This window comes from Oculina patagonica, chromosome 5 (assembly GCF_052425735.1).
Source record: "Oculina patagonica isolate OP01 chromosome 5, crgOcupat, whole genome shotgun sequence".
NCBI lineage: Eukaryota > Metazoa > Cnidaria > Anthozoa > Scleractinia > Oculinidae > Oculina > Oculina patagonica.
The window spans coordinates 10,641,740-10,665,895 of NC_135762.1; the positions used below are offsets into that span (position 1 = coordinate 10,641,740).

General features: G+C 40.6%; 3 protein-coding genes across 3 annotated transcripts; 1 reads left to right on the top strand and 2 right to left on the bottom strand.

Moving 5' to 3' along the window:
* Window positions 1-224: 224 nt before the first annotated feature.
* On the bottom strand, window positions 225-1,700 carry LOC144655362 (protein meiotic P26-like). Its single transcript, XM_078515600.1, has one exon. It carries the CDS (start codon window positions 1,486-1,488, stop codon window positions 625-627), a length of 864 nt encoding a protein of 287 aa, XP_078371726.1. The 5' UTR covers window positions 1,489-1,700; the 3' UTR covers window positions 225-624.
* Window positions 1,701-3,219: 1,519 nt separating this feature from the next.
* Window positions 3,220-17,745, top strand: LOC144655363 (PAN2-PAN3 deadenylation complex subunit pan3-like). The gene is given in 17 exon segments (XM_078515601.1): window positions 3,220-3,454; window positions 4,781-5,046; window positions 8,327-8,515; window positions 9,276-9,398; window positions 10,336-10,443; window positions 10,561-10,615; window positions 11,396-11,466; window positions 11,866-11,953; window positions 12,071-12,187; window positions 12,525-12,822; window positions 13,827-13,911; window positions 14,477-14,616; window positions 15,445-15,562; window positions 15,564-15,581; window positions 15,882-15,946; window positions 16,144-16,282; window positions 16,905-17,745. Coding segments are annotated over 17 exon segments (2,157 nt in total). The 5' UTR covers window positions 3,220-3,312; the 3' UTR covers window positions 17,040-17,745.
* Window positions 17,746-20,000: 2,255 nt separating this feature from the next.
* Window positions 20,001-23,454, bottom strand: LOC144654993 (endosomal/lysosomal proton channel TMEM175-like). The gene is made up of 3 exons (XM_078515219.1): window positions 23,316-23,454; window positions 22,322-22,328; window positions 20,001-22,280 (listed from the first exon to the last, which is right to left on the bottom strand). Exons 1-3 carry the CDS (start codon window positions 23,403-23,405, stop codon window positions 20,866-20,868), a joined length of 1,512 nt encoding a protein of 503 aa, XP_078371345.1. The 5' UTR covers window positions 23,406-23,454; the 3' UTR covers window positions 20,001-20,865.
* Window positions 23,455-24,156: the final 702 nt, after the last annotated feature.

Below are 24,156 nucleotides of genomic sequence, written 5' to 3' on the forward strand. Positions count from 1 at the left end.
CTCTTGATGAGAGCAGTCAAGCGTTGTTTAGAATTGGAGAGCTAAGCGCTTCAGAGTTCCTGTTGGATTCGTCATATCGCGTGATTTGCTTGTTTTCGCTCGCTCGACGCGACTGACTAGCAGTCTACTGAACCCTATCAATAAAATGCATAAACTAATAAGAGGCATAACTTTACGTATAATGTCATAAATTATAAATATAAGCATAACTAATATTTTTAAAATGAGTGACTTCACAAAGCTCGAGCTAGTCCTTCTGCAAAGTAGATTTCCATCCTGGTTTTACTGGGAATAGTCAAAAACAACTTTCACTTTCCACTAGAAGGGGTTGTTTAGGTCAGTTCTATGTATTTATCTAAGATTCAAATTGGCAGAGCACAAGTCTTGCATTGGCAAAATCACGGCCACATAACAAACAAGGATTATTTTCTAGCATTGTAAATGACACTTTCAAATTTAGATAAACTTGAAAATAGTCGGGCCGACATATTTCTATAATTGTGATATTTCTATAAATCTATGACCAGTTGGTCAGTGCCAAAATTGCCTAAAATTGCGTGACATAGTCCTTTTAATTTACATGCAATACTGACTAATGCATGCATAAAGATCGCTGTTACAAAATCAAGGACTCCGCGGTTTCCTAGCAGCGTTCACTTTGCCTTGCGTATTATCGAGGGCTTCAAGGCTCGCAATGGCTTCCCGCTCGCGTTCACGAACCTTCGCGACCATTTCATCGGCTGCTCGGGAAACTTCAAGCATGGCAGCTTCGGTGTTCGCGTCCAGCTCGGCCGCTGCTTCCTCGAGTTGACGAATCAGATCATTGTAACCTTTTTTCTTTTCTTCCAACAGCTCAACCCCGGCCATGATGCTGGCTTTGGCGCCTTCCGCCGCTTTGTCAAGTGATTCAATATTATGATCCTTGTGATTCGTGACAATGCAAATTTGACAAATGCAAACTTCACATTCAATGCAGTAAAACTTCATTATCTGCTTGTCGTGGTTCTGCTGAGTGCAAAAGGAATTCCGCTTCAACAAGGCCTCGTAGTCGTCTGCCTGAAACTCCTTTATCGGCGTGACTTTGTGTCCTTCAAACGCAAAACTTCTGAATCGCTCGTGTGCGTTTAGACAAACAGGGCACATGAATCTTTCGCAACCAAAGCAGTAGCTCTCGGCGCTGTTCTTTTTGCAATTACCACAGGTGATTTCGCTTCCTTTATCCCATTGTTGGACAGCGAAGAGGCCCAACAAATTGTTGTGAAGAGAACTGATCGGCAATTCATCGAAACGATTTCCTTCAGGGACGTCAATGTCTTCCTGACACTCCGGGCATGGAAATTTTCCTTCTCTTTGGCTGGCTAATGCGTGTTTCTCTAAGCACTCACCGCAGAAGGTATGAAGACAAGCTATGGTCTTCGGATTGGTGAATGTACCCTGACAAATCGAACAAGTAACACGTTCTTTGAGGTTTTGTAAGATAGACTCCATCGGAAACTGCTGCTGTGCGCAGAATGCAAAATGATAATGAAATCGAACGAAACACACCTGGTCTATCTATTGTGTTTGAGATGCCTAGAAACTATAAACCGTGAAAAGATAATAGCTTTTTCATTTTATTTTTAGCAGCCAACCAAAAAGATTGATCCCGGCCTCTGACCTCGATGTCCGGATGCGATTAAACAAATAAATAAAGGAGCTCTGTCACGACATTCACATTTGTATAAATATCGTATTCTTACTAATTTTCGTGAGTACCGCGAAATTTAGTACGCGCGAAAAAAGCATCGCGCGAAATTTAAACACGCGAAAATTGCTTCCTTAACATTGGAACTGCAACGATGATATCTTCCTTTAAAAATATCTTTTCGTCTTGTTTTTGACTAGCACCCTTCCTCTGATACTGTTTCGAGCTTGTACATTGGTTCAAAACCTCTTTAGTATAGTCACTAAAGTTTCGAAAAGTTTCCGTTTGCAGTCTTTGCAGGCTCCTTGTAGTTACATTGAGCCAGATCTTTCTGTATTTCACGGTGGTTCCGTAGTCTTTGACGAGTGATCCATAAAACACTGACAAAATAGCGAAATTTAATACAATTTTTCCCTAATTTTTCTTGCAATCGCGAAAATTAATACTCGCGAAATTCGACCCTCGAGTTTTCGCGAAATTAAGTACGCGCGAAAAATAAGTAAGAATAAGGTATACAACACTACATAACAAACAATACAGCAAGGATGATCACCTGTACCTGAAAGTTATATTAACTTTGCATTGCGAGACACCAACACAACTAGAACTGATAACGTAGATTTACTTCCACATTGAATTGAGCTTGCTCACTGGCCAGTATATGTGCTGATCCATAAACGTGACAAATCAGTGCATTGATTGAAGGTGTTGTTTTGCCCACCCCCTCCCTACCGTGATCGATTTAGCGCCCGGGGGCTAACTTGACCAGAGAGGGCGCACGAGACAGGGCGCAGGGACAGGGCGCAGAGAAAACCAAATGCAAAAGACAAGAACAACACAGAACTGAACAGCAGCAAAGTGAAGTCAGCACAGAATGAAGCAGAAAACATGACGGAGGTAAATGTCATGGCGCATGCAATCAAAAATCATGCACTGCTGGACACACATCAATCACAACGGGCCGAGACATGTCCACCATAAGGGAATCCAACGACCGCCCATGTGGCTGAAGCAGTGGAGAGAGCACGGCAACGCAAAGGTCGTGGGTCGACCCCGCCAGAGCCGAATAGGCCAGTAGTGAGGCCGCATGCAACAAAATGCACTGCTGGACACACACTCACATAACTTGGGCCGAGACTGTCCACCATAAAGGGAATCCAAACGACCGCCATGTGGCTGAAGAGGGAGAGCAGCCGGAACGAGGTGTGGGCCCCGCTCAGAGCCAATAGGCAGAGGAGGCCGCATGCAACAAAAAGTTATGCGATACTAAGAGATGACCACTAGGGGCCGTATCCACAATAGGGGGCGATAGAATAGGGGCACAAAGAAGAGGGCGCTGTAGAAGGGGGCGCTGGAAAGGGGCGCAGACAAAAACACATTGAAGGGGGGCGCACGGAAGGGGGCGCAAAAGGAGGGCGCTAACGAATCATTACGGTATCTCCAACCACATTTTGCGGAAAAAAGAGAACGAATGACTTACTGAGGAAGACTGGTACCAAGCGTGCGTGCGCACACGTTTCTGCGAGTAACGCAAGACGAAAGCAAAAATGGCGGCGGCGATTTGAAGGTCGTTTATTTACGATGTTTTAGCAACGAATTATTTCCTGAAAACGCGCCGATCGCCTAGTATGAATCATTCTAACTCGGCGACAGGTTACAGACCTTCGAGGCCCATGTTATGTCGTTATTATAATGCGAATGGATACTGTTTTTATGGCGATCAATGTCAGTTTGTTCATGCGAAGCCTTCTTCCAACGATGGTCGAACGGGTAGGAATATGATATATAAACAAACGATCGAAAGTTATTGCTGTTTTTCTGTGCATATATTAGTACGTCTTTTAATGCATATATATTTTTACTTTATTTAGCAAGGTTATTAGATGAAATCATTAAGAGTAAACCATAAATTTTAAATTTGGAGTTACTGTAGTTTCGACAACAAAACCAATATTGGATCAAGTTTTGCAAATTCAAATTTAAGAGCATTCACTGCCTTCAAGATGACTATTAAAAATAAATCAAACAGACAGACAGAGAGCTATGGGATATATAGACAAGAGTTATAAAGAAATGGCAGGTCAACAAGGAATTAAACAACCGCTTAAATCCCAGTATTTGCAGCTGGTTGTTTAGGAGAAAAGCCAAGAATGTAAATGTTATACGTTTATTATTTTACAGAAGCTCAGTTCAAGAGGGTTTTGCTGTATGTACATGATGATGAATGATAGTATACATACATGTAAATTCCAAAACAAGGAATGGGACAATCTGAATAAAATTGTCTCCTAAAACGGTGTGCAAATAAATTTTTGACAGACTACATGAAAGAGCTGTAATAACAACATAACTTATTTACATTTTATTGAGCAATTTTAAGTTATTTGGTGAAAATTGTACTGGGTCAGCTTGGTTATGGACAAGAGCAAGTCATGTATATGGCTTAGATATAAAATTGTAAAATGTCTAGAGTTGTAAAGAGCCTTATGTTTTTAATTAATTGGCAAATACAATCAATTTTGAGTGGGAAAATGGAAGCAAAGTTTATGCAAATCAGGGCGAATTAAATGTAATTAAAAAACAGTTTTGTGCTTATGCTCATCGGGGTGCACATGTATGACATGAACTGGTCTGGAAAAGCAACTGGCCCTTCACACATCAACAATTCATTTAGCATGCAAGGGCTGCAAATAATTTTTTTCACTTGAAATGACATATGTCCTACTAAGACACCATCATGGTCGGACAAAACAAAATTTTGGTCGGACATCATTAAAAACAAAAGGTTTAATTTAATTCATTGTTGCCGTAAAATGATTTTCCTTAAAAAAAATTGTCAGGACATCATGTCTGACCACACTTGGGATTGGGCTGTTATTTGCAGCCCTGCATGCACAATTCTAAACAAGTGGTATGAAAAAACAGTTATTGACTGAGCTAGGTTGGACTGGATGGGAAAATATTTTGCTCTTGGTTAATTCGCGGTGCATAAACAATGACCCTGAGTCAAATATTTTCTTGCCTGGCCCTACCGCTCATTCAAGTAGCTCATATTACAGCGTTTTCTCTAACTACATGTATTTTTTTTCATACTAGCTGGAGACAAGAACTTCAATCTTGGAGCTCCAAAGAGTGTGAACTCATTTCACAGGAGCTCATCCACACCAGTGTTCCCCACAGCTCCTAATGGACCACCTATTAATAACGGTCCTCCTATGAATAATGGTCCACCCATGAATAATGGCCCTCTTGGTACAAAGGGGCTCAGAGGTGGAGGCTTTAAGAATAACACATTGGGAAACACCAACGTGCCTGATAATTATGTCAGTAACATGGCGCAGTTATCAATATCAACAAATAAGGTATGCATAGAGTGGCTCTGCTCAGGAAAAAATGCAGTAACTTTAAGAAATTAACCCCCCTCTTCCTTAAAAAACAGCCATCTCAGAGTAAGAATCCAAAATCTCGGATAATAATGTAATTCTGAGATGTGTATATACTATGATTATTATTATCAGTTGAGTAAGGTACAAGGGAAGTTTGGGGACAATTTTTAGAATAACATGTTGTTTCCCAAGTTACTGTACATGCCTTTTATTGACTTAAGTAGCAACAAATTGCATGAGATAACTCAACCGATAAATGTTGACTCATGCCCTTTCTCTGACAATGTTAAATGTAAAATTTAATTTTAGTCAAAGTCAACACTGAAGGACAAAGAAATATCAGCGAGAAACCTCAATGAAAATCTACAAAACTGAAATCAAAATTCATGCTTATCTCGAATCGGCTTACCGTAATGATTCGATTTAGTGCCTGGGGCGCTTATTTACATAATTTGGCACCTCAAGGGAGGGCGCTTATTCAAGATAGGGTGCTTACTCGGGACAGGGCACTTATTTAATTTTTTGAAAAATGATCAAATGTTCAAAACAAAACTTAAATAAATATTTAAAAAAAACTAACAATAACAGAAACTGTAACAGTAACAAATTGTTGAAAGTTCACTTACTTTTAAAAGGATTGGTTTTTTTAGCAGTAAATATATACATCTACAGTACAGTGAATGTTCATAAGTTTATCTATTCGATGTTGATGACTTCAGTAGGGGCAGTTATCCAAAATAGGGGTGCTTATTAGAATAAGGGAGTTTATAAGAATGGGGGCGCTTATTGGAATAGGGGCGCTTATTGACAAAAAGATATTCTAAGGGGGGGGGGGGGCAAGGCTGCTGCCTAAGGAAATTTTTAAGGAGCCATTTGGGCTCCTGACATCAAAATTTAGGAGCCCAAGCCATTATGTTAGGAGCCCGGCTTAAGTTGCCGAAAACAAATCGAGGGGGGGGGGGTTACTTAGGCAAATATGTGGTCAACTATGTGGCCTAGGAGAGGGGCCCAGGGATTGAACCTTCCCCCAACATTATTGCTATAATATACCCGAAAGTCCCCTAGGGGGGTACTTCCTATAGTGGACTATACGGGGAGGCTCCGCCCAACAGGGATACCTTTTTCAGGCTCCAGGTATATAAAAGGGTAGGTATTACATGAGTTGTAGTATACAAAAGGGGAGGGAAAACTGGTTTTTAGTTCTTAAAAGAACCCTTTGTAATGCTTGAACAGACCCACCAAATGATCAAGTCATTTAAGTATTTTAAGGTGTTATTATTCAAGTGAAAAATAAGAAAAATGTAGTATTCCTTCTGTTGGTATGTGAAAGGGGTGTCATCTTCATGAGGGGGGCATATGGTTTCTAAAAGGGTAAGGGTCGCTTTCACATACCAAAATGGTAACCTTGTTCATAAGATCCTTGGAATGAGTTTGCAGGAAGAGTAGATGAAAGGGTAAGGGTACCCTGGGCAGAGCCTCCCCATAAAACTGTTTTTTACTCTGCAGCAACCTCAGAGACCCAGAGGAAAGAAGTTGGATAAGTCATCAATATCAGCAATATATATCTCTCTCCCCTCTGTGGGTTAAACCACTAGCTGGGCTGGGAGAAATAAACCAACAATGAAAACTGACATGTATTTAGTTGAGAGCGTGAAGGGTTAATTCAACCTCGTTCCCAGGGCTTTTCCCGAGGTTGGGGTTAATTCATTTGTTAAGCCAGTGCCAGTCTGAGTGCATTTCATGTACTTTCATTAGTTTTTTTACGTAAAAAATCAATGAACATGAAGCAGGAAAATCCAGTTCAATTAATATTTTAGTAACCAACGTTAAAAAAGAAGCAATAATTAAGCAGGTCAATTTTCCCTAGGTTTAGAAAAAGGTAATAAGAAGTCAAAAACACCTGTGTAAACACTTTAATTAAGTTATGATCTTATCTTTGTTACATGATAACCAGTTGACAAAAATAGAACAGAAAAATTAAGTTGTGAAAACAATTCAAATTACTTAACTCATCAAATAAGTTGTTTATAAAATTAATGTAGTAACAAAAGCAATCCATTTTATTCAAACTGAACATCTGAGCAAGCAAAAGCACTGAGGTTTCCAGCACAAAAATTTGCTAGTCACGGATCAAATATGCTCGAAAATGCTCCTCATTTAATACAAACGCGAAAACATGAAACAGCTCGTTGAAAATAACAACCTTAGTCCACAAAAAAGCGGCAGCAGATATGAAATGTCCCATGAAAAGAAAGAGGCATACATTTTATGTTCCTACTAGAGTTAAGCGTTCCATGCTTCATAGATTAAGCTAAACTTACATGTTAAACACGCCACGTAAGTTTGTACACATCACGATATTTGGCATGCTGTTTTACGTAAGTTTAAGCCTGTCGGAAAGGTTTTTATATCAAGCTTTTGCAGATTAAAATTATTTCAGACCTGATTCATGACTGCAGTAGCAAACAGATTGATTTCATTTTCGTATCCGTAAATATTTCTTCAGATTCACTTTGATTCACTTCGAAACTTCTCCGAAACGTCAACGAAGCAAACGAAACGTAAACCAGAAAATAATACCATTATTCCATATTTGGAAGTTAGGCCCAGTCCTAAACACTTGTAAACGAATGGTTTTCGAAGTTGCTGAATTTGGGAAAGACATGTTACGTACTTGATATGCTAAATGCGAACAATTTTAGCGTTTCCATTTTAAAATGAAGAAGTTTTTGTTTTAAATGGGATTTTTTATGCCAATAAAACAAGGTTACAAGGAAATTAAAGTCAAAAGATGGGAGTGGAAGATCAATGTTTAGGCGCCCATGCGTGCTCCTTGAACAAAAATTTAGTCGCCCGCGCTCGTAGCTTAGGCGCCCCTGGCGACCGGGCGCCCGTTAGGCAGCAGCCTTGGGGGGGGGGGGGGGCGTCTATTTGGAAATCCAACTAGGTTCAGAACTGTCAAGCTTGTTTTGTTTAGTTTATTGTTGTTACAGTGTATGCAGGTTCAGAGACCCAATATTTGGCAACCATAGATATTATTCCATATGTTTGTGTAACATTCCAATAGTTTTTATTTTATCGTGATGGCCGACAATACAATTTTTCAATACGATGACTTACAAATTAAAGACATGCTAAAAACCAAATTGTGCATTTAACTACTGATTTCCAAGCTTCATGTTCCTTGGCACTTGAGGAATCTTGTCGTATTTTTTCCAGATGTCAATCTAAGGGTTCCTCTGTTTTCTATTTTCAGATGCCTCCAGGATCTCTTGGTGGACACCCCTCGCCACTGTCGCCTTCAAAGAAGGCCTTTGCGTCATCCCTAGCACCAGGTGGGCCTGTATCTCCTCTACATTCTCCTATTAAACCATCCCTTGGATCTCCAAAGCCACAACACAACCCAGTCACATCACAAGCATTTGAATTTCTGCCATCTGCTGCGGTAAGTTATTTATTGCGAAGTGAAACTTTTTCTTGATGTTTATTCTATTCATCATTGGTAAGTTGAATTCATTGCCCTAGATGATTGTGGGGTTGGTGCCTGAGTCTGTGTAAGAGCCCCAAGCAAGCGCGAATGGTAACCATGACAACCCATTAAGTGGCAACCACCAGGCACTGTTACACTGAGAGAAAAAACTCAATGGAAGGCAATACTAAATACTTACTGATACTTACCATCCTATGGGGAAGGGAGGGTGGGAACGAAAGGCGATTGGAAGCACTTCCTTGAAAGGCAACGCAAGTAAAATGGCTTGACCTCCACGGGAGAGCTGTTAATTATCATTAAATAAAAACAAAATAAAAACCCTAAGACCATCCCAAGTCCAGGAGAGCAACTGCTGGCCAGCAAATTATTGTCTCGAGTTTAACCTTGCCTAAATTTCAGTTAGCCACATAACAAGTACATGGAATAAGTAAGTAAAAAAAGTGGAAGGAAATGTTAGAATAATTGAGTACAAAACTAATGCCCATGTTAATGCTAGATTTACAAACTTTCGTCTTCAGCTGGAGTCTGTGAATATGATAAAGAAATTAATGTGGTTGGCTAGTCTTTCCGTATTTATTACACGTACATGTATGGTCTCTACTTTTTAAACTAAGGCCTTTTTTCTTGGCAGCTAAGCATCAGTTGGTAATAAATTGTCTTTCTGCATGTGCTTATCAACACACTCATTATGTTGAATGTTTTGACACACTTCTAGAATCAGACTCTGCCCCAGGCCCCAATTCACAGTCAAGCCCAGGCCCCTGCTCCTCAGCAGATGGAATCTATTGGTGGAACAACATACTTTTACACTCAACAAGCACAACAACAGCCTGCTGTGGTGAGAATCTGCAAATAGACATCTTAATATTTGTGCCTATCTTCCTTAATTGCTAACTATACAACAAGTTGCGTTCATTCATGAAGCGTGACGAATTTGGCGCAAAGTTTCACTTTTTTTACTTTTTTTACACTTCAGACAATTGAATCAAGCATTGAAAATCTTGTCACTTTTGCGACCTGACCGCAAACATTTCATTGGTCAAAAGTGACACATAACAGACAAAACCGTTGAGGTTTCGACAGTAAAACTTTGCGTTAAATTCATCACGTTTCATGGATGAACGCAAATGGTAGTATCATATTATTTACCAACTTTTGAAAATAAGAGTCAACAGAACAATAACACCCATGAGTAGCACCCACCACTTTACTTTACATGTATTATAATGTACTTTGCAGAATACATGTGTGAATTTCATCTCCTCCAAAGACTTCCACTATAAAGTAAAGCCTTTTAAGCTCAACTGGCTCATACTGTAAATACCTGTACTGTATATCTTTTGGCCCTTAACTTCAGTTTCTGTTGCATGAAGCGGCTAGGAGTATTGTTACACCCCCTGGATGGAATGCTAGTCCATTGCAGGTTACTCTCCTGCCTGCATTATGTAAGATTGCCCCAGAATTTGCTAGCACCCATAGAATACTCCTGTGTGTAGAGAGGCACTACAGGTAAAGAGTATAAAGTCTTACCCAAGAACACAACATAATGACCCTGGCCAGGACCATTCAATTTGGAGTCTAGCGCACTGAACATTAGACCACTGCGCCTCCTGACTTGAACTGTATGCCAGCTTTCTTTTCAGTAGCCTTGTAAAGTACTGCACTAAATCAGCTTAAGTGCATGTTAACTATGAATACTATACTGAGGTTGCTTTTAATTATTTATGTAAGTTTAATTGATGTTTATATATTTTAATCAATTTTGTCTTTTTCAGCTGTTTCCATCGTACCAGGCATACATATCAGAACCCTCTCACCTTGCTCATCTACACAGCAGCCAGACAAGAAACAATGCGTTCTCAATGTCTGCCCAGATTCGACAGGTTAGTACAGTTTACAGTAATGATTTTTACTAACAATGAGTTTTTTGTGAGTATTTTATTCTTGACTTTAAGTTGTTAATATAATCAATTGCTTAGTATTCCTCTCTCTTTTCCTAGGAACTTATTCACCAACATACTCTTAGTATGGCACAGCTGGATCCAGATAATCAGAGTAAGAATAGATACAAAGTGTTGAGATTTTTCATTTCCCAACAGTCCCTACTGTCTAGCAATAAATGGCCTCTTTCACTCTGCATCCCTTTTTTCAAGCGAGAAAGGAGTCATCTTCACTGTGCTCCCTTTGTCGACTTTGACAGTCCCTCCCTTTTTTTAGTTCATCAATCATGAAGCAAAATAAAGCACTTGTGGGCAAAACGGCAGTATGAAATCTGACATCTTTCGCCCAGATTTTGCACTGCCAGTCCCATTTTTCCAGAAGTGCTTTGCTTCACACTCCATACTTTACACTCCCTACCTCCACCCCTCTCCCTGTGAGCTCCTCTAAATCAATCAATCAATCAATCAATCAACTTTGTTTTATAAGGGTTGCACATAACAGTATTTCGACTGGCAAACCTGTGGCCCTTGGATTTCCGATCGAATTGGAATTTAGAAGTGCTGGTTTTTGTGAAGGGAGGAAAACCTAAGAACCTGCAGAAAAACCCTCGGAGCAAGGACGAGAACCAACAACAAACTCAACCCACATATGATGCTGGGTTGGGGAATCAAATCCAGGCCACATTGGTGGGAAGCGGGCGTTCTCACCACTGTGCTATCCCTGCTCCCCTGCTTACCTCTGGAACTGCCACTGCATTAATTAAAGCATTTCATGTAATGCTTTGCAAATCCCCAGCAAGGGTTTTGAGAGAAGGGCATGGATAGTATAAAAAGTGTAAAAAACTACATTTGCTGCATTGCCATTTGTTGATTTTGTCTTCATTCACTTTCCTAGCTGTGCCACAAGAAGTAGACAGCTTTCACAGTCTGTGTCCAATAGAGCAACTGGACACGCCAACAGATCAGGTATTTTTACATCAACTCTTTCTTATTGGACACCTCTATAATCAGATGGACACCTCTTAAGATGGACACCTGGCGTTGGTTGCGTCCCTGCCGTTTCTTAGTCATTTTGCAGTAACTTAACTCCCAATAAGACAGACACCTCTCTAAGTTAGTAGGGACCTTGATCGAAAGAGATACCTACCAGTTTATAGTGTATGTATAAAAGTGGTCATGCCATCTTAACAATAAGCATTTGCATGGAATTCTTTTTTAAAAAATCAATTTTTAAAAACTTGAAATTAAATGTTATTGAATTTCAATCCAAACGTAGTGAAGTTCACACATTTCCTTTCCTATTATTGCTAGCTAACAAGCTTTTCACCCAACTGCTAAAGAAGTGTTTATTTCTTGCTTTTTAAGGGGCAAAGGACATTTGGTTACATGACAACTTGTTACAAAGCCACAAATTCTAAAGACGGACTTTTCTACATACTTAGAAGAATACACGGTAAGTAAACTATCCCTGGGACAGAGGAAGACCAACAAACCAGCTTGGTCAGTCAGTCAGTCAATTAATTTTTTTTACTGTAGGTCTTAACGTGTATTTATTTTTTTTGTTTTCCAGCTTTTCGACTTGTTAATACCAAATCCATGTTTCTTGTTGATCAGTGGAAAAAAATCAGTCACTCAAACCTCGTCAGTCTAAGAGAGGTTTTCACAACGAAAGCATTTGGAGATAACTGTAAGTGAATTTTTTCTTGCTTTCCTTTTAAGATTCTTGTTTTTCTTGGTAGAGCACAAGAGTTTCTCCTATGTTTTGAGTTGGTTGCTAGCAATAATAATAGCTGTAATAAATGAAAATAATTCTCTGAGTATTATTTTCATTTATTAAAGGTATTATTATTGCCAGTAACTGACACCAAATTTAAACCTGTGAGAAAAAGAAAATTTAATCTACAACTATAATACAAAATGTACATGTAGCAATGCGCATTGATGCTCCTTTCATCACATCTACATCTTTCGAATTTTATCATTAAAATGTAATGATAGTGTTTCTCTTGCTTTTCATTTTGCAGCACTAGTCTTTGTTTACGACTACCATCCTGGAGCAGAAACGCTTCTTATGAGGCACTTCTCGGGTCCTGATTCCACTCTCGGTGTGAACCCTGATGGCACGTTATTGTTTCCATCGAATCCCCGTGCCGGCGGAGTCCCTAACAGGCACAGACCCGGCGGGCAGCGCAGTCCAATGCCGGAAAGACTCATCTGGAGTTACATTATTCAGTTGTCCTCAGCGCTGAGGACGGTGCATGCTGCTGGCTTGGCCTGCAGAGTCATCGATCCTTCAAAGATTTTATTAATTGGTAATTCAAGGTGAGTTAATGTTGAAGTAGTTTTTTTTTTCGTATCTTTTTTTATTTGCCAAATTTTAAGTTTTGAACATGCTTATCTCATGGTGAAGTTTATTTTCGAAAATGCTTAATGGAAAATGCTCGTTTTTGCTGCCATTATCAGCTTTTTGAGTTAAACAGTGTCCGGGCCCTGGAGCCGAGTTTAGCGATCTTGGCACTTTGTACACATGCCAGGAAACGCGGTAGATTCTCTCTTTTTACCATGCCAAGAAATACAGCCACAGAATACAGGAAGCCGTGAATCGACGGATCCCCCTCCCGTGCGCGCGAATCCGATGATGGAGCGGGCGGAAGCACACCTCCGGAACAGGGACTGCGAACACACTCGCCAAGGCGGTGAACGAAAGGAGGGGAAGGCGTTGCATACTAGTATGTATTCACTACATATATTGCTCCTGTTTTCGTGTTCCACTAGTTATCAATCACATAATTTTTGTCCAGAAGTAACAGAAAATACTCATTGTATTGATGTCGGCGGGAGAAATACGTTTTTTTTTTTAAGTTAAAATAAGTGCAACATATAGAAACAGTTATGCACAACTTAGCAGGGCCGTAACTAGCAAGAGGCAGGAAGTGCCTCGTCTAAATTTTTACCCAAAATTAAAAACGAAATCTGTTTTGTTGGGAAAATAATCCCAAGTTGATCAAGATTTATTTTTCTCGAGAAATACCTCATGAAAAAGAGATTCAGAGCTTCTCGCTTTCAAAATGTTCTGGAGGGCATGCCTCCAGAACCGACTATCAAGATCTTGCCTCGTCTATGGCAAAGGTCTTGTTATGGCCCTGCCTAGTTAACGATAGAATTAAGACATAGGAGACAAGTGTGCTAAGGCGAAGCTGGCAGTTTTCTCGTTCAGTTTGTAGCAAAATAAAAGCAGCTAAGTGCCAAAGACGAGAGAAGTGATTAACATGTACGCCATTGGCGCGACAATTCCTCACTGTAAAGTTTTGTGGTTTTATTCACAGGCTTAGAATAAATGGCTGTGGCATCTTTGATGTTCTCAGTTTCGACGCCAGTAATAGTCCAAATGCTATGATTCCACATTTTCAGGTAAATCGACTAGATGGTAGAAGGATATTTACGGTTATTTTCAGTTTGATAGATCAGTTTTCTATTCCATAGGTTGAATTGAAGGCTTTTGCCAATGAGTATCATTAAAGCAGCTTTAGATTTCCTTACATCTGCCTGGAATGTGGCAAATTCCAGCTCAACCGTAAGGATACAAAAATTATCTATTCCCAAGAATTACCTATTTTAATCTTAGACTGCAACAGTTTTCAATTCATCAAAGTAATCATGTACCCGTATTTGCTTTGGTTTTTCGTTTACCGCGCTCTGTAATTGGTTAAAAAAAACGCGTGCGTCAGCTCTAACCAATTAGAGCAAGCGTGCTGGTTTTTTTTCTAACCAATCAGGAACAAAGGCAAAACCATCGCTACTTGGCTTACATGTTTTCCCGCGCAAATTTCCCGCGCGTAACGCGGGTTACATATTGCTGCTTCCAGTTCTGATTAGCCCATAACGTTTGCAGTGGAAACCGCTATAACATCTTAACGCTGTCTAGTTATCTCGTTCTTGAAATTTCTCACTTTGTTTTTCGACCGCTTTCATGTAGCAAGAAGATCTTACTTCTCTGGGTAAGCTGGTCCTTGCCTTGGCGTGTTATTCTCTTCAAGCTGTTCAGCGAGAACACATTCAGCAGTCGTTAGAGTACATGGCTATGAACTACTCGTCAGATCTGAAAAATCTTATTATGTAAGTTGTATACCTTTATTTTGTAACCCTCAGACATCGTTGTAGCTTTTTCCTTTGCCTAGTTGATATTCATAATTTGGGTAATAAGGATCTGGAAAATCAACGCGAATTGAAGGGAAATTTTCTTTCGAATAAAGGAAATTAAGGACGGGTCAATCTTTCAACTCGGTGACCTCACGAATTTTATTCTCCTAAGTTGCAAAAGTTAAAAGATTTAATAATAATAATAATAATAATAATAATAATAATAATAATAATAAAAAATTCGTCTAGGGGGAGAGGCAATACTCATAGCCGTCTGTTGTTATGGGAACCTATCCAGAGTATTAGGCGTCTTCCGGTCGAGCCACTAGGTTCCGAACAGGATTTACGTTTGAAATGTAATTACTTAAATCAGCTGTGTAAGATTATTTTTAAAAAGACTACATATTTTAACCGCTAAAATTTTTAAAAAATAGAAAAAATTAAAACCCAGTGACTGACTATTCGAAACCATGCAATCTGATCGGTGACACAGGGACTTACACGTACTATCAATCGATATAGCAGCGAAGCTAGCGCGGCACTGAGGCGGAGAATTGTTAAACAAAATTATCAGTACATCAGTTTTATCGATATTCTGTGTTTGAAAATGGCGAACAAGAAAGCCACTGGGTTCTGCTGGCAAACGATTAGTCAATCCCCAAGCTACCCCAGAATTTACGCTAACTTTGAGGGTTCGCGTTAATTTCATGAAGCGTTTATTTCCCATAATCATTATCTTTGGGTCTTTGCAAACTGTTTTCTTTTTCTTGTGCCGTTTTGACGAATCTTTTGTCGTGTTATTAGCTATCTTCTCAGCAGTCCTCTTCCATCTCACATGAAGAGTGTGAATGACATCATGCCGATGATTGGAGCCAGGTTCTACACGCAGCTGGACGCGGCACAAGTCAAGTGTGATGTATCTAGAGGGAGAGCTGGCCAAGGTAATACATTACCCTGGATGTTCTGTTGCACAGGCGCTTCTGAGAAACATATTCCGCAATCTTCGGGTGATCTTTGGTAAATTTCGGATGTCTTCGAGCAATCTTCGGAATAGTCGGGTGATCCTCGGAAACCATTAGGGCTGTTATGGTTTCTTCGGACTAGCTTCGGAAATTGTTGTCATTTGCATCTGTGTTACTCCATATAAACAAGTATATTATTTTCAATAAACATACAAGTTTTAATCCATACAAGTTGTGCAAGGCAAACAACAACTAATTTTTGCTTTTTCTTTCGTTTAGGAAATGGAGAATGGCCGCCTTTTTAGAATCATCTGCAAGATGGGAACGATCAACGAACGACCAGAGTAGCTAAGCCTTTTTGTTTTACTAATTTCAGTATAACTTTAACACTTATTTAAGTGCACACTGCTATTTAACGAACGGGTCCTCCCGATTCTACCGTTAACTGTTGTAAATTAACTTTTATGAGTTTTATTTATATTTTGTGCCTCAACCTCTTCGCTTCTCTTCTGACTCCCGACTCGTTCCCAATTCTTCGCAGGTTCAGCATGGATCCAAGTTGGTCGGAGACTGGTGACCGATATCTGTTGAAGTTGTTTAGGGACTATCTGTTCCATCAAGTGACGGAGAATGGAGCACCGTGGGTAGACTTAGCTCATATTGTTGCTTGCCTGAACAAGGTCAGTCATTTAAATGAGTTGATTAATGATTAATGATTTGGTAGTTGAGTACCGTAAAATCCCGGTAATAAGTCTCCCTCCCCCTCCCCCTCCCCCCCCCCCCCGCTTATAAGCCCCGGGCCCCGGTTGTAGGCCTATAACCGACAAAAAAATACCTCCGATTGTAAGCCCCCTATTTGTTGCCCTTATTTAAAAACCTGTTTCGATGAACACTGCACTGTAGCACATTACGAAACTTTTTTTTAATTCCTCTTTCATTCCTCGAGAAGTGCGAGAAGCAGTCGGCTGCGCCTCGTGCTTCCCTACGCACTTCTCTCGTGTTCTTAAAAATTCCCAAGTGCTTATGTAACTCAACAATGCACGAGGAGAAAGTTTTTTTATTCCTTTAGTACAAGGTGGTTCTGTTTTATTCCGGATAAAGCCCTAGTGTGTGACTATTCAAATGAAAGCTATCGAGCAGTACTCAGTTTCATGTGGTATTTTTCCGTTCCGGGATTCTTTCAGTTTTCAAACCAGTTTCTATGTGATGAAATCGTTCTAAATATCGTGTTCTCAACAACCTCAGTCTCAGTCTAGCCAGTGATTATAATCTACTCTTGTTCTTTGTTGTTTCACTTTCTAGCTGGAGGCAGGTTCGTCAGAGAAAGTGTGTCTCGTGTCACGTGATGAACAGTCTGTGTTAGTGGTGTCGTATCGTGATCTGAAGAACTGCTTCGAAGGCGCCTTCAGTGAAATCCTGTCTGCCTCTCTGACGTAAAAACAGCACTAACGTAACTATAGATAGTTAGAAAGTTGTTAGCATTCTAAGAAAACGCTGAAAAATAGCCCGCGTGACACACGAGAGAGACCTCGCGTGAAAAACTCGCGCCAAGCGCATGCATGTTGGGAGTCAAAGAAAAGTTTTTTTGTGTTACGCTGGCTATTTTTACGCGGAAATTAATACTTCCAATAGTTAACTATAAAGAAAGGTTTGAAAGAAAAACTCAATAATCTGCAGTATAGGTAGTTCTTTTGCGAATATCACTTGATTCGCAGTTATGTCGAGAGGCGAGTAGAAACTTCCCCCTTCCCCAACCCCCTGCCTTCGCCTTTTAAAAACATCCCCACCCGTTTGGTCATTCTCATCCCAGAGCCGCCTGTCCTTCTAAGCCGGTGGGCCTTTGCACAACGAACAGGTGGCTCTGAGGACACAAAATTTGATTGGCTAGACTTAAACAGAGGAAATTTGAAATGTAGTCAATCAAATCAACCGTTTGAAAATCCCGTTAAAACGGTTGATTTAATTTTGTTAAAATCTAGCCAATCAAATTATGTGGCCTCAGAGCCACCTGTTTCTAGTGCAAAGGCCCCCGCTGGCTAAGAGGGACAGGGGGCTCTGGGGACGAGAATGCCCTTTGCAAACCTTTTTAACTCGCACCAGTCTCCTCTTTTCTCTACAATTGACTTGTCTCCAGTCATTCTTATAAGAAAATTTGACCAGAAGAGCCGAGCCAGCCCCTACGACTTGTTCAAACAGCACGCGAAACTTTGCGATAGTTTTGCTTAGAAATACCTGTACTGCAATTCATGTTAGTTGGGGAAGACATCACGTTTTGTCTCGGAGTCAATGTTTGTCTTTAACGGAGACGGACTATACGAAATTCTACTGAAATTCAATATACCTAACGAACTACATCCCCGGAGACCCAGGGGCAGTTGGTCGGAGCGAAACGAAGTTATCCCGGAAAAATTCGAAGCGGCGAAAGTTTTCAAACTTTCGCTGTTACGACTTCTGCCGAGTTTACTTCGTTTTGCCCCGACTAACTGCCCCAGGGTGTCGGAGGATGGACAAACTACAGATTCGCCCACGTAAATTTTGCCGTTTAATCACAGCACGGTATCCTTAATGGTTGCAAAAAGCGTTTTTAGAATTTATGTTTTCCAGCAAAATATATTCATAAAACAAAAGTTTCTTACTATTGCCACTTAAGTATAAATCAAACTTACGCGGTTTTCCGTATTCTCAAAAGTTATCAGTATCTTATTTCTCTTCATCAAATCAGTGCATAATATAGGATACAGGTTATGGGAATTTAGCAAATGATCTCCAAAAAAATTGTCGTAATATAAATAGCTGAATTCTCCTAACTGGTACTATAAGAAGTGTATGGAGACCAGGAAGGAGATTTTGTATGCGGACTATTAGAATAATGCTACGTACTTCATTTACCGAATGCAGCAACGTTTAAAGTATCATTTGGGATCGGAGGAAATTCAACAAGATATTAAAGTGGGGATAATAAAATATAACAGATCCTTTTAACGGACGTAGAACAATATTCCACGGCAATGCCAATGGAAAAGAATGAAGGTTCCTTTTGATCACTATTTATCGACGCCGGAACAAACGTGCTGCAACAACCACAACAACAAAATGAAGCATCTTTTGCTTACGTTCTATTGCCTCGTCACGCAAACACGTTTTATGAGGAAGAAACATTGTGTGACAGGCAACAGAACTTAGTGATTCTTACAAGCTCATTTGGTGTGTAAATAGACAGAGTTGCATCTTATTCAGACTTGTGACTTGAAAAAAGAAGTTCCGATACAAGGGGTAACACGGCCTGGTCATTCTCCAGCTTAGTTGTCATTCAATTACCAAAGCGTAAACAACTGACAAACGACAGGCGCTTTTCCTTCGACCGTTACTGAAAAGACTAGTTTCGTTTTTGCAAATAGTTTTCAGTTAAACCATTTGTACGTTAGATTTGTTAATGGTATATTTTGCTTTCGTGAGAGTTTAAAGAACGTTTAGATTACAGGACAAAGCGTCTTGACTGAAAGGACACAAACTTGCTCTTCACTTCAGAAAGATTTGATATGGGAAGTGCTATCCCTTTTGTCACGGAGCTTCTTGTTTAAATTTATAATGGAGCCACTTTGTTTCATAAGATTGATCAAGGGAGCAGTTTCCAATGGCTAGGTCACAGCGAATTATGAAAGCGAACGGGGTAAAGCGTTTTGCCAAGTGGCTATAATGGCCCCTAAGAATGGGCTTTGCTTTTAGGTTGGCTTGAAGAGGGTGCGCGTGTTTCTTGGCCAATCAAAAAGCAGCAAAATGTCATTGGAAAAGCGCCCTTTGATCAACAAATAAGAACCTGTGCAAAGTGACCTGCAAACGAGGTAGATTGGAAAGCCTCGTTTGAATGTCAATTTCACACAGAAACCGCTGACAAATGTGTTATTGAAAGTGGTCTTCTTTATGTTTATCTTTCAAGCAATAAGTTACATGCAAATAGTTCCACTCCAGCATTGTAAAGTTTTCTTGTAAATAACTCTTTCAAAGCTCGGCAAACTCTGAAAGATGTAATTAACTCACCCATGGTATTCCGTTCAAACGTTTTCCGTTAAAGTAAATCAAAAAGACAAATAATATGTATAATGTATAAATTCTATTACTCGTGTAGATACTGTGCAATTGTACAGCGACGTTTTGCAATACCCTAAACGTATTTTTCAATATTTATAGTTAAAGGAAGATTAGCTAAGGTTTTTAATGAATTATTTTCAAAGTCAAATATTTAGCTCCTTTTTCTAAAGGACATTCAAAAGAAATTCGATATTTATTCTATCGAGTTTGCACAAGAGTGATATACCTTCTATCAAGAATTCTAGATGCCAGCCAAAGTAAGATTTATTTGAGATATTATTATGAAAATGAAAAAGTCTTCAATAAACAATTGTTTGAAAGTTAAAATTTTGTAGTCAGTGTGATTTATGCTGCGCTGTTTAATAATAGACGAAATTCCGCGAGAAAGAATCGTCTTGTCGCGCGTGGCGAGTGAGGCGAGTTGTCTCGCCCGCGAAATCGCGCGTAAATGGGCTTGTTTCAACTAAACACAATACTTTACAATGATGAGCAATTTCGCGACATTTTTCTATCGCTTCAAACGAAGCTCTTTATACATTAGTGGAGGATTTTGCAAAATGGAAATTATACCAGTTATTTGTGACATTAGAAAGAATGAGCAAACTTGAAATCCTAACATCGCCAAGGGCAAAGAATTCAAACACAAAAAACTTTGATAAAATTTCAAAAAATGTCATGTTCCTAAGGGGTATCGAATGGTCTTTGCGAGCATGCGAGCACAGCGTTTTTCTTTGCGAGCACGAGCATTGACAAAAATTAGCCTTGCGAGCAATGAGCACTTTTCAAAAACCTACCTCTACTAAAAACCGAGCATGCGAGCACTTGTAAAAATGTGCGAGCACGAGCAAACGAGCACCCACTAAAATTTTGCGAGCACTGCGACATTACGAGGGACCATTCTTGACTCCTTTCCTAGCTCAAGCTATTACATCTTACCTAAAAAACTCACTAATGTTCGCTGATCAAAACGCAAAAGAGCAGTCAAAGTGTCCACGGATCTGAAGTTTACTTAACAGTATGCCAAAGTATTCTTGAATTAAAAGCTCCACGTGTGAAACGACGCAAATTGAATCATTTTTAAATTTCTCCCAACTTGTGCCATAAGGAACTGGTAAGATAAACTTGCATGTTGACAGCATGACTTCATGGTTCAAGTAGCCTCTTTTCACTCATTTTAAACAATGGCGTCTACTACAGGCTCGAACTCATGGCTACTTGGTGCCTGCTGTCTGCAGCGACAGCGGTCCCAGCAGCAGAAGAACACAAGCCTCATCAGGATGAATATCTTACGCGCCTGCTGTCTGCAGCGACAGCGGTCCCGGCAGCAAGAGAACACAAGCTTCATCAGGATGAATATCATGGTTACAACAGGAGTGAATCCAGCGGCTATGTGGTACACAGCATCTGATTGTGAGGGGCCTGGGCTCAGTGTGGCTGCAATGTACATCAGGAAGGTCATCAGCGGGAATATCGCCAGCTTCAACGCGAGATACGAGTTTGCCCGAGACGACACGCGAGGATCCGCGCGCGATTCCAGGTAATTAGGACCTTTGCAAAGCGCGATTATGAACACTATTCCTTGAGTGATACTGGCCATGAAGACTATGATCGCTCCCAATTGCACCGCAAGACGGCTGTCTGGTTTGCCGTGACCTGCGTAGCGGTTTAGCGTGACGTTGATCAAGGGTGACAGACCCACGAAAGCCAAGGAGATGTTGTTACAGACCAACATGACTTGATTGAGCTTCTCGATGTAGTGGAATAAAGAATGGTGCGTGAACCACAAGAGCGCCACCACCACGAACGTAGCTCCGTAAGTGAACATTTCCGGCTCCATGTACAGCAACGCTTTTTCAATACCGTTATGATCAACTTCCGCTTTCGTGGGGAAATTTTCGGCTGTAATATCCAAGATTAACAGCGTAGAAACAATCGCAAAGAGGCCATCGCTGAAGAACTCCACTCTCTCCTTGTCGATGAAATTTCCGAACATGCGATCAAACTGCGATCCTGTTAGATGCACGCGCTTCCACTTGCCATAAATGACTCCCACAAGTCGATTGATGCAAGGCGAGATCACGACAATGGCCACGACAAATAGAGCGAGCTGGATCTTTGCCAGGCTGAGTGCACCAGCTAGAATATAGAGGATAGGATTGACGGCTTTCTTCACCAGCATGAGCTTCATTCTTTGTTTTATTTCTTGTTTGGAAAGATTCTCAAACTCGGGATCAAGCAGATGTGGTTGATGAAAGGCATACACTATCATCATGACTTCCAAAATTTCAAGCACGAGTAGATTTCCACAGAGTAGCATCATGGACAGATACTTCTCGGTGAACGTGCCCTCGAGGGCGCAGGTGAACGGGAGAAATGAAGTGAACAGCAATGATGCAAGGTTGAACCAGACCAGCACATCATCCACTCGCGACAAGATTCGAAAGCGTAGAACATGCGATTCCCACACGGCGCAGATCACAAGAAATCCGATGAGATAGATAATCAAGCGAGGCCATTTGTCGCTGAGCTGTTCTGCCAGGCTGGAAATTTCAGCTCCCTCCTCGAGTTTCCTTATTGGCAGAACTAAGACTGCAAAAACAGAAGTGACATACGTTCTCAGAACCAAGTACACGAATCCTAGTGATTGGAAATTCCAATGGCGTGGAGAAATGATCATAGTCACGGTCGAATCAAGCAGTGGAGTGCTCGTCCCAAACGAACAGCACAGTCGAAAAAAAATGCCGAAGACGAACGGCCGACAAGAGAGACCACCAAGCCCCACGAAAGCGCCACACTCAACGAACAAGAGCCCAGATCCCATCAACCACCAGGAAAGAGAAAGAGAAATGCAGAGCCCGAGCACAAAAAAAGAAGCGAAACAGAGGAGACAGGACGGAGGACGCGAAAGCGACGAGACTGGCCAGGACCGACGACCGAGACCGTCCAGCGACCCCGCAGCCCAAGCGCCCAGACAGCGGAGAGGACGGGACCCGCCGGAGGGGAGGGGACCGGGCGGAGGAGGGACCGCGACAGCGAGCCGGCCGACGCCAGGCGAACGGGAGCGGCGCGAGGGGGCGGGGAGATGTATAATGGATTAAGTGTAATGACGAGAGAGGAGAGGTGTCAGTATTTTATAAGTGTTGGAACAGAAGTGATCAAGGAGGAATGAGGTAGAAAAGAAAAGAATGAGGAGAAGAGAGAGAATGTAAGAGAAAGTTGAAGAAAATTTAGGGCTTAGCTCTGATCAGCGAAAGGAAGAAAAGAGAAAGAGGAAAATTAGGGAAGAGAGAAAGAAATGAGGGGGGAAAGGCTGAAGAAAAGAGAAAGCACAGACGAAAGATCCCTCGAAAAAGTAATAGGGGGGTTGTTAAGTGAAAAAAAGAATTTTTTAAGAGGGGGGTTAGGAGGTGATATATTTTGTGTGGTGGAAGTTAGTGAATTGAAGGGAAGCTTAGAAATGGGATGTTATTTTTTTTAGTTTTATGGTGAGAGCATTAATAGGGTAGGGAAAAAGTATTTTTTTTTATTTGATAGAATTTTAAGTAATTGTAGTATTGTATTGTAATGAGTGTGATGAATCAGTAAGAGCAATAAAAAAAAAAAAAAAAAAAAAAAAAAAAGAACTAAGACTGTCGCTACTATGGCGAACACTGCATCGTTGAAACATTGCAAGCGCTTCAGATGAAAAAGGTCCAGCTGCAGTTCTTCTGTCATGGCGCTTCTTGAACAGTTTTAAATTGGCTTTCTATTACAAGTTCCCTTTTATTCCGGCAAAGTAAGCGTTTGTACTAAATCTCGTGACCATCACACGAATTGTTTTGAAGGACAGTACAGTAAGTTTAGTCACGCAATCAGTCGCCGGGCCATGTCACGACATCTTTAGGTGTCTTTTCTAAAGGGTACTTAACAGTTGCAAAGTCCTATAAAACATTTTCTTTAACACGATGAAATATTGTCGAATGAAAACGTTTTATCTGTTACATAGGCACTGAACCCATAACCCAAATACAAAATACGGAAAAGCTGTTTGTAGAGTGTGCGCATCTGTGATGTTGGGCCACATATCATATCCTTTCAAGCGACCTAGTTAAAAGCTGGTTAAAGTAGTCCGAATTTGAGTTCGTTTTCTGTAAACCGCAAGAAATTGAGATAAAAGAGAAAAGAAGAGGGCATTCAGGCGTAAATGAGGTGTTTTCCTCGTCACAATAATGCATAATCAGTTTTCCCGATTTATGAAAAAATGTGTCTTCTTTTAAGGCAAATGTGAAACAATGTGAAAAGGTAGGAATGAACGCTAACTGGTAAACATTTTTGCTAACTGCAAAGCAGAAATAGTCTCCGGCCCATTGTGGTCTTAGCCTTATGTCCTGTCACATCCTTTTACTGTCCGACGAGCGTTTTTATATCCACGAAAAACACGAACGCAAGAAGGATGCATGTACGAGAGGGGGTTTGGCTGTCTCTT